Source organism: Sylvia atricapilla, chromosome 23 (assembly GCF_009819655.1).
Source record: "Sylvia atricapilla isolate bSylAtr1 chromosome 23, bSylAtr1.pri, whole genome shotgun sequence".
NCBI lineage: Eukaryota > Metazoa > Chordata > Aves > Passeriformes > Sylviidae > Sylvia > Sylvia atricapilla.
The window spans coordinates 1770732-1781009 of NC_089162.1; the positions used below are offsets into that span (position 1 = coordinate 1770732).

The 10278-nt window shown below is 56.1% G+C and overlaps 1 protein-coding gene across 4 annotated transcripts; it reads left to right on the plus strand.

The window, feature by feature from the left end:
• The first annotated feature begins 608 nt into the window (after window positions 1-608).
• SLC37A2 (solute carrier family 37 member 2) lies at window positions 609-10012 on the plus strand. Of its 4 annotated transcripts, XM_066334617.1 has the most exons (19): window positions 609-694; window positions 2474-2555; window positions 2661-2748; window positions 3110-3188; window positions 3375-3510; window positions 3921-3997; window positions 4092-4258; window positions 4643-4680; window positions 4917-5096; window positions 5232-5322; window positions 5400-5462; window positions 5940-6025; window positions 6846-6894; window positions 7187-7260; window positions 7750-7828; window positions 7912-8009; window positions 8327-8391; window positions 8660-8708; window positions 9267-9721. In XM_066334617.1, exons 1-18 carry the CDS (start codon window positions 636-638, stop codon window positions 8700-8702), a joined length of 1554 nt encoding a protein of 517 aa, XP_066190714.1. In that variant the 5' UTR covers window positions 609-635; the 3' UTR covers window positions 8703-8708; window positions 9267-9721. The 4 variants fall into 4 exon arrangements, with proteins under 4 accessions (XP_066190714.1, XP_066190715.1, XP_066190716.1 ...); XM_066334618.1 differs by lacking the exons at window positions 8660-8708; window positions 9267-9721 and adding an exon at window positions 9752-10012; XM_066334619.1 differs by lacking the exon at window positions 8660-8708.
• The last annotated feature ends 266 nt before the right edge of the window (window positions 10013-10278 follow it).

Here is a 10278-nt window from a genome sequence, read left to right on the forward strand (position 1 = left end):
TCTAGGGCAGCTGAGGACAAGCAGTTCCTTGGCAAGTCCCCAATGAACTTGCTCAAGCCCTGGGAACCCCTGTTCCAGCCTCTCTGGAGTGATCCCCAAAGGGGCTGTGGGCTGAATCGGGGCTTAGTCAAAGCAATAAATAAAGCTGTTTCTGTTCCTCATCCTCAATCTGCCCCTAGCAAGATAAATGAGACACTTTGAAAGGGGATGGGGTGAGAGGAGGACTCCCAAAATCCCTGGCAATAACCCCAAAGCATGTCTAGGGTAGCTCAATCACCATCAGTGCAGTGAAGCCTGTTCAGGGCTTGCTGGGAATGAGAGTCGAAATCTTAAATCCATTTTTTTTTCTGCTGCAAAATACAGCAGCTGGGGAAGCTCACAGAGCCCCGGGGGGATACAAAAAGGGCCGGTCGGTCACTTCGGGGCTCTGCCGCCTCCCACCGCCCAGCGCGGCTGTTCCCTCCTTCCAGCCGGCTTTGGAGCGGAGTTTTGCGGGGACAGCCGGCTTCACCCCTCGCGGCCCGAGGCGCCGGGGCTGTGCCCGGGCAGGGCCGGGGCGGGACCGAGGCGGGAGCGGCGGCCCCGGGGGCGGTGAAAAGGAGCCGGGGGCTGCCCCAGTGCCGCCGCCGCCCGCCATGAGGGCAGCGCTCGCCCCCGGGGTTCGCCTGCTCCGAGCCCTCCCCCGGGACAGCCGGTGAGCGGGAGCGGGGAGCGGGATGGGGGACGGCCCCGGGTCGGAACTGTCACCGGGCATAGGGACTGACAGGCAGCACGGAGGGTTATCGGCACAGGGATAGGGGCGTTCTCTGCAACGGGGCTCACTCTTTTATGGACCAGCGCTGGAATGGAGACTGGCCCTGGACGTGGGAGCCGACACCGGGATGGGGACCAGAACCGGCGCAGGGATCAGCCCTGGGTTAGGGAGGAGAGGGTGTCATTCCACTGGGGACTGGCAACCGCTGGAAGTGGAACGGGATAGAGACTGGCCCTGGGCGAGGGGCTGGCACTGGGATGGACACTGACCTCGGACCGAGGGACCTGCACCAGCGCAGGGACCAGCGCCGGACTGGAGACCACTTGACTTTATCTGGGGACTGACACTGGGACAAGACCTGGGGTGGGGACATGGATTAGGGGTGACTCCCCCGGCATCGCCCTCGGGCACTGGACCCGCTGTGAGATGGGATCAGCCCACACCGGCTGCAGCCCAGGGCTTTGGGCTCGGCCTGGGGGGACCTGGGGGGACCTGGAGCTGGGCAGCAGTACCCACCAGCCTCCAGATGTCTCAGGCCCTCACACTCCAAATTCAGTGGGATGTGGCCAACACAGAGACCTCTCCTGCTGCCTTCTCTTTTAACGAGGTGATGGGACAGCTGCCCATTTAATTTCAATTAATATTTGGATTTTTTTGGAAGCCCGTTGCCAGACACTCGCCTTGCTTTTCCATCTGCTGGAATTTTCCCTGCCAGAACACGTAGGGTAAAAAAGAAAAAACCCAACACCCAAGTGTCTGGCCCAGGGAGGCACTGCATAAGAAGTTTATCTTTCCCTTCCCTGTGACCTCTCTGCTCTTCTTGGATCAGCCCTGCAGTTACGGGCAGTGATTTTGGGTGGTTTATTTATTTTTGGGGCCGGGGAGCAGCAGTTTCTTAGGCACCGTGCAGCCTTGGAGCCAGCACCACAGCACAGGGAGTTGCCCTGGATTTGCAGGGCACCCGTCCTTGCTGCAGCTCCAGGGAGAAGTGAAACTGCAAAGAGGAGCAGGATGGGACAAAACCACCAAAAAAAAGGTTGTTGGTTTTTTTTTCTAAACTTGGAGCAGCCCTGTGACATGTCTGTGTGCTGCAGCTGCCCCTGACCACTTGCATCCTCTGCGCTGCCATAAACCCCTTCCCGAAGGCAGGATAGCTCCTTCAGAGATACTCATCTTGCTCCAGAGAATGCTAGATCCTACTTGAGATTCTCCAGGCTTTATCTGTCAGCTTTAATGGGTGCAGCATCCCCATTTTCTGAGCCCAGACTCCCCCATTTTCCTGTCTTTAATCCAAACAAAGAGGGTGAAATGGCTTTTTGGTGGAGGAAGGGGAGCTGGTATTGCCTAGGGCATCCCACCCCCTGCTTTTTTTTCCAGCTTATCTTTGATTAACCCTGGGAGTGATGATGAATCAGCACAGTTTCCACTCATGACACCAGGAAGACATTTACTCACCCCGTGTTTTGTGTTTTGGTGGGTTGAGGAGATGGAAACAACTGCTTGAGGAGATGGAAACACTGCTTGATGCACCCCACAAAACTCAGCTGATCCTCTTAAGCCACATCCTGGGCTTTTTTGGAGTGGTCTCCTCACTTCCTGACCAGCTCAGCTGAGCTGATTCAGGTCACTAATCCAGTAGAAGAATCCCATTGGGTGTTGAGGCAACTCATCCCCGTCCCACAAACCCTGACCTCTATGCTTCCTTCCTTCCTCCCACAGCTATCGGGGACTGACTCTGGTACTGACCTTCCTCTCCTACACCAGCTACCACCTCTCCCGAAAACCCATCAGCATCGTCAAGGTGAGCTCCAGCCTCACTACTGCTGTGGGGACAGGGAGCCTGGAGGGAGCACATGGGGAGGGGGTGCACACAGCACCTCGATTTCACATCCCTCTCTCTCTGCAGAGCCAGCTGCACCCCAACTGCTCGGCCTTGGGCCCAAACCCCCACAATGACTCCAACAACACCAACTGGTGCAGCTGGGCACCCTTTGGTAAGTCTGAGCCTCTCCTAGGTACCCCAAAATCCACACTCGTGGCAGCTGAGCTGGGCTCCCCCCTGTTCCCTAGAACCAGGTGGTGGCCAGGGTTTGGCAGGGGGCCGGCTGCTCATTAGGCACCCGGAGGTAATTAAGTGATAAACGTCTGTCCCATGCTCCTGGGCCAAAGGGCAGCAGTGGGTGGTGAATTCCAGGACAGGACCAGGTCCCAGTGCCGGTGGCACCTGGCCATGCCCCCAGAAGCCCCCATGGAGACCAGGCTTTTGGGAATGGGGGACAAAACTGAGCCCTCAGCTACGGAGAGGAGACACAAGATGGAGACCAGGCTGAAGTGGCCCTAATATTTGTTTTTCAGATGGGGAAAACTACAAGGAACTTTTTGGGGCGCTGGATAATGCCTTCCTGGTGGCCTACGCCATCGGGATGTTTATCAGGTACCCAGGGCCTTCCCCTCCACTCACCAGTTTGCACCAGTCTGGCGGAAGCTGGTTTCCATTGGGATGGGGTCATGCTAACAGGAAAGCAGCCAGGAATCCTCTGCAGATTCGGGTACTGGCTCAGTGTGATGATGCCCATTGCTGGCATCACCAGCAGTGTTCTGCTCTTCCCTCTCTCTGCAGCGGCATTTTTGGGGAGCGCCTCCCCCTGCGTTACTACCTGTCGGGGGGAATGGTGCTGAGCGGGCTCTTCACTGCCCTCTTTGGCCTCGGCTACTTCTGGGACATCCATGTCCTCTGGTACTTCATCGTTGTGCAGGTGTGTCGAGCTGGAGGATGCCCAGGCTTTATCACCATGGCATCGTCCCGGTTTTTCAGTGGCCTTCAGGGATTGGGGTGGCCCAGTTTCTGAGCAGGGGAGCACTGAGCGTTTCCTCTCCCCACAAAACCTGGCCGTGCGTGGTGTGGGCGTCGAAACCTCCGGGCGTGCCCATCTCCAGACACTGCGGGCAGCTGGTTTGGCAACACCAGCCACTCCCAGTTTAGCCATAGGAGCAATGCAAACGGCTCCAGGATTGCCCCAGCAGGGAAAAAACCAAACAAATCGAGTGTTTTCTTAACAGCTTTGGGATAGGGGTGGCTGTTTTTGAGCCCAGTTGCCCAAAACAGTGCAGGGGGTGCGTGGCTGTGGTCGGTGCTTGCTGGCTGATGCTCCCCATCTCTTGCCAGGTCTGCAATGGGCTGGTGCAGACGACTGGCTGGCCTGCTGTCGTGGCATGTGTTGGAAACTGGTTTGGCAAAGGAAAGTGAGTTTTTCTCCAGCATGTCCCATGCCAGTCCTGGTCCCTGTTGACCCTGGCAGCCACCCCAGTGTCACTGACCCGGCTGTGTCCCCCCCAGGAGAGGTTTAATCATGGGCATCTGGAACTCGCACACCTCCGTTGGCAACATCCTGGGGTCGCTCATTGCTGGTGCCTGGGTTTCCTCTGCCTGGGGCCTGTCCTTTGTTGTGCCTGGCATCATCATCATCGCCGTGGGCATCATCTGCTTCTTCTTCCTCGTGGAGTGTGAGTGTTGTGATCTGGGCCACAGCAGGCAACCAGTGTAATGTATACAATTTTCCACCTTGCCCATCTCTAAGCATTTTTAACAATGCCTAACACTTATTTCCAACACTTATTTCCATATCCAAGGATGTGGATGTGACCACCATGGGGATACTCAGCATCATTGGGGTGGTCCAGGCAGGCTCATCCCCATACCAGTCACTCCTCTGAGCTTGTCTTTCTAGGAAATACCAGGGAAGTCCTTTGGGTTTTTACAGGGGACGAGGATACCCAGAGGTGCAGCCTAGACCTGGGGGTTCCCAGCCCCTGTGAGATGCTGGAGGGAGAGCAGGTGGAGTGGGGTTGGTGCAGGCTCCCCTCACAGAGTGTTCTTTCTTCCTGCAGATCCTGAGGATGTTGACTGCAGTCCACCTCTGCATCATGTGAGTCATGCCAATTCCCAGCGGGCCTGTCCTGGGCTGGGTGTTGCTCAGGGCACAGTGAAATAACTGGGTCATCAGGTTGTAACAGCAGGAATTAGAGCAATGTTCAGTTGTCACAGGGGATATTGTTGCTCTTCCACTGGGAGCATCCTCTGGGTCATGCCCCGGCAGCAGAGGCAATATTTCAGCCTCCTCCAGCCATGAGAGCCACATCTCTGCTTTCGGCTTGATTTTAGACATCCTCTGATGATGATCCTGGAGGAGTGACCATCAGTGAGAAGGACCCTGAAGCAGTCACCTCCAATGAGGGCCCACTCAGCGTCTCAGGCCAGAGCAGTGTGGAGCACTCCAACAGCCCCAAGGAGCCAGCTGAGGAGCCTGAAGCCATCAGCTTCCTTGGGGCACTTCGGATACCTGTGAGTGCTGGGATGGAGGAAAGAGCAAATCCAGAGCAGCTCAGAGCACCTACAGGGCAGAAAATGGGAGAAACCCACCATCCAGAGGAGGCTGGGGGTAGGAGGCTCCTCTGATGTCCCCTTCTCTTCTCCCAGGGTGTGGTGGAGTTCTCCCTGTGCCTGCTCTTTGCCAAGCTGGTGAGCTACACCTTCCTGTACTGGCTGCCCCTCTACATTGTCAATGTTGGTGAGTTTTGGAGACAGCGAGGTGGGAGAGAGCCTTGCAAGGGAAACATCTCCTCACCCCTCTCCTCTCCCCCACAGCTCACTTCGGTGCCAAGGAAGCCGGGGACCTGTCGACCCTCTTTGATGTCGGGGGTATTTTAGGTTGGTCAACATTTCAGGGTGGAGGGGGTGGATCAGGGATGATTTAGGGCCAATTCTGACCTTGACCAGTCTTGGCTGGTCCCTCCCACAAACAACACCCTCTCTTTCCCCTGAGAGGTTTATGCAGTGTTCACAGCACTCAGCAGGCAGCAAACGCCCCTCCATTTTCTTTTGGCATCCGTTTGTTTTGATGACCATCACAGCCTCTTTCCTAGGGTCTCGCTTGCTCAGGCACTCTTTCCTGCAGTTTGCAAGCATGGAAGAGACCAGAGGTGCATGGAAGTGCTGAGAAACCATCTGCAGGGAGGGAGTGGGAGGGATAAATCAAAGCTCTTCACTCTGATATTATGATGATTAACCTTGGGGGCACAGTGATCAGAAGATGAGGGCTGAGAGAGCATCACGTTGGATTTCAGGCTGAGCCAGGGCAGAGCTCTGCCTTTGGGGTGGTGTGACTGACACCTGCCACTCTTGTAGGCGGGATCTTCGCCGGCCTCATCTCGGACTACACCGGCGGCAGAGCCACCACGTGCTGCGTGATGCTGGTGGTGGCTGCTCCCATGGTGAGCTGTCACGCGGGCTCCAGACCCCGTCACGAGGGTTTCCTCTGCTCCGGCTCCTTTGAGTCACAGCTGCCTTCCTCTTCCCAAGCGCCCGGGATAAGCTGGTCACGCGCTCGGCTGAGATGAGAGCTGGGATTGATTCACGTGCCCAGATGTTCCTGGGAAGGATGTCCAGCTCTAGGGGCTGGGAAGGGATTGCAGAGACCTTGACAACTAAAAAAACCCCTGTAGGTTTTTCCATCCTGCCATAACTCTGCTCAAAGCCTTGGGGGTCCCACCGAGCCGGTCCAGCTTTTGTTTCTTTGATTTTCATCCCAAAAGCCCCAATGCTAACAGCCTCGTGCTCTGCTGGAGCTTGGCTTGGACATCCTTCCCAAGCACCTGCACGGAGCTCGTTTGGCTTTGCTTCCACAGCATGGCTAATTAGTTGTAATCCAATCCTGGCTGGCTCTGGGGTGGGAGCCTCTCCTGCCGAAGGAGCTGGCACATGCTGGGGAGCAGAGGGGCTGTGTCACGTCAGCAGCCCCAGGAGCACCACTGGGGCAAATTATGTCTGGCTGCAGCCCTGGGAGGCAGCAGAGCCTCATTGGCCAGAAATTGTGGCAACACCTCTGTTTGCCAGCTGCCAGGTATTTCATCATGCCAGTGGGATGCAGAGGTCAGGGGTGCACTCAGCTCCCCATCCCAGCTGGTGCTTGGCATGAGCAGTAATTCAGGTCTCCACATTCTCCATCCAGTCACCAGGGTCCTGCTGCAAGGAAAACGCTTGGTAAAACAGCTGGAGTAGCCATAACTGGTTCACCTTGTGTCTCTTTTCCAGCTGTTCCTGTATAACCATGTGGGTCAGAATGGCATTGGCACATCAATAGGTAAGGAGCTCTGTGGTGCAGCCTGGTCCTGTCACTGAATTGGTGATGGACACTGTGGATTTATCTCCCTTTATTCCTCCTCTTGAGCCAGGCTCCCAGGCTGAATTTGGGGGAGGGTGGTGTTGGGTGAGTGTTCACTGCCTGCTGGGTGGGATCTCTGTGGGAGAATGGAGATGTGCAGGAGGTGGATGTGTGGGACAGAAGTGTCCACACACAGGCTGGGAATGATGGATCCAATGTCCTGCTGCTCCCTGCACCTAAAGATTTACTCTCTTCCCGGGTACCTCTGCAGCGATGCTGATCATCTGTGGTGCTCTGGTTAATGGGCCCTACGCGCTCATCACGACAGCGGTGTCGGCAGATTTGGTAAGAGGTGCACCTCAGACCCCGCCACACTGCCCTTGCACGCCCAGAGGCTGTTCCCTCTTTCCCAGAGGGATGTTTTGCTGGGATTTCTGCGCTTTACCTTTTTTTTCCAAAGTCTCCGAAGCCCAGTGAAGAAGGGCAGAGCTGTCACACCTGGTGCTGTGCTCTGCACCCTGCCTCAGACACAGGGTTTTTTACTGTTGCTTTTTCACCTTGGCCACATGACTGTGTTTTAGCTTTGCTGCATCTCCCTCTGAGCACAAGCAGACTGAAAATGTATGGTGACAAATCCTCTGGGAATTTCTGCCCACTGTTGGCAGGTTTTGCCATGTTTGGCTGCAGGTAGCATTTGAGTTTGGTCTTCCTGTCTGTGGCTGGGTCTGACACATGGAAATTGCTGCCTGGGGCATTGGCCTCACTGTGGGATATCCCAGCCATGTGCCCCAAAGCTGCTTTTGCTCTTTATGTTTTATTCCTCCATCCTTACAGGGAACCCATGAATCTCTCAAAGGAAATGCCAAAGCGCTTTCGACTGTCACAGCCATCATTGATGGCACAGGATCTGTTGGTGTGTATGGCTGGGCTGTGAGGGGTGTCCTGGGCCCCTCTGGTGTGTAAGCTGAGGCTGATGTTCCTCATGTGTCCCCGCAGGTGCCGCGCTGGGGCCGCTGCTGGCGGGGCTCATCTCTCCCACGGGCTGGAATAATGTCTTCTACATGCTGATAGCCGCCGATGTTCTGGCTTGTCTGGTAGGTCTCTCCTTGGCAGGACTCCTTTCTGTGCCCTGCGGTGTCACAGGCCCCCTTTCAGCTGCCTGCTCTCTGATGGAGGGCACAGATGGTTCTCAGCAGACATCCAGGCACAGGGCAAAAGGCCTGTATTGACTCCAAGCCTCTGCTTTCACTTGGCTTTGCCCAACAACCTCCTTCTTGCTCAGGTTCAGTTCACATGATCTTTGCTAGGAAGAGGTGTAGAATTGATCTCCTGGTGATGAAAACACTGATGCCAAGGCTGGAGGCTGCAGTGCCACCAGCCTTGCAGCCATCCTCTGCCCTTCCTCTTGCAGCTCCTGGCTCGTGTGGTGGTCAAAGAGGCGCGTGGCTGGTGCGGCCCCATGGCCAGGCAGAGAGGGTACGTAGTTACCACCCCGAGGCAGCCTCTGGTCCCACAGTGCCCAAACACGGTGTCAGTGCTGCTCCAGAAAGATGTTTGTTACCCCTTGCTGTCGCTGCTGCATCTTCGCGCGGGCATCGCGAGGCCGCCTGCCCCACGCCCCGCTCCCGTGGCCACAGAGACATTTCCACCTCCAGCCAAGGCAGCGCCTGGGGGATTTTAGCCAGCTGAACCTCAAAGAAAACCCTCTTGGGGTGCTAAACACAGCGTCCTTGTGTCTTTGTAGCTCTAGTGTGCAGCTAACAGAGTCAGTGATGGATGGGAAGTAGCTCGGTGTGAGTATCTTCACTTGAGCCCTGAGGATTAAATGCGAACACAAGCCTGATTCGTTCTGATTCTGAGTTTCGCTTTGCAGGCTCAGCCTAGAAATAGCCACTCCTCCAATCCTTTAGGGCCGAGATCAAGATTTCTGAATCAAATGATCAAATTGCAATGGCTGGGGAAGAGTGGGAGGGTGTGGGAGGAACCGAGGAGAGGGGGATGTGATGTGGCTGGGCAGTGCATCCATGTCTCCACCTGACTTAGGAGATACTGGCCCAGATGCCAAATCGATTGGAATTGATTAATGCACTTGAAACATCTGAATTTATAGGCTTTGCCCACCTGTGCTACTGAGCTTGATTACACACAGCCAGGGCTCACTAATCAAATCTGTAGCCGAATCACTGCAGCGAGTGTATAAATAATCTCCAAATCAGCACTGGCCTGGCTCTGATTGCCACCAACATCCCCGTGTGCCACCTCGAGGAAGGGGCCACAGCCAGTCCTGGCAGTGGGGCTGCCAGACCCTGTTCCCCTGGGAATGTTTCGTCCCTTATGTCTTGTGTTTGCAGGTGAAAGACCAATAGTCTGGGCCTCATGCTGCGGTAAGTGCAGCCCAAATCTCCTTCTCCGCCTGCCGGTGGAGGGCTGCCAGGTTCTGCTCTCGTGTGCCGGGGCTGGTCAGGGTCACCACTGTCCTAGGGTTCACAGCACCCCTGTTTGCACCAAATACTGGCTGGTTTCTGCTGGGGGAAGCAGGTGGCTCGGTTTGTGGCAGTACTGCAATGTCTTGAGCGCTTTGGGGAGTGTCTCTGGAGCAGCTTGCAGAGAAGAGGCACAAACGCTGTAGGATTTGGGGGGACGTTTCAGCTTTGGCAGGAGACAAAACAGTGGCCGGATCTCCTCCTTGCGCCTGCTTCTCCTCGTGTTGCGGATGGGGCTGGGCTTTCCCGGCAGAGCTGTCTTCCCTTTCCATCTCTGGCAGCAGTGCAGTGTCCACCATGGATCCCAGCAGCTGTGGGGCGATGTCCTCAGCCGCTCGCTTGTGTCCCCGCAGGTATAAGGAGTTTTGATGTGCCCCTGCGAGCCGCCCCAAGCCCAGAGGGAGGAGAGGCTGGGGCACACCGGGAGCGTCTCGGCAAAGCTGCAGCCCAGCCTCGGGCACGGCCCCGCGGGCTCACTGCCACCGTGGGTCTGCTCCCAACGGAGGCAGGGGCGAGGAGTGGTCAAAGGGCCCTGGCCAAACAGTGTTCTGGGTCAATTCTTCACCATCGGCCGTTTTATTAATAAAAACCTACAAAATCTGTGTGGCCGCTCTGTGCCATGTCCTGACAGGGCTCAGACAAGTCTGTGAATAGTTGGGGACAGTGATCACACCCCTCTTCTTGCTTTCCTCCACGTGCAGTCTCTGGTTTGTGAGCCTGCCCCATCCAGATGCTTGGTATTCCAGGAGCTGGATCACGAGGATGATTCCAAATCACTTTAGGCACTGCCTCCCCAACAAAGCGCTGCTTATTCTACACAGGAACATCTCTGGGCTGAGCCCAAATTACGCTGGGTTTACTCTCCTTGGCTCATCCCACC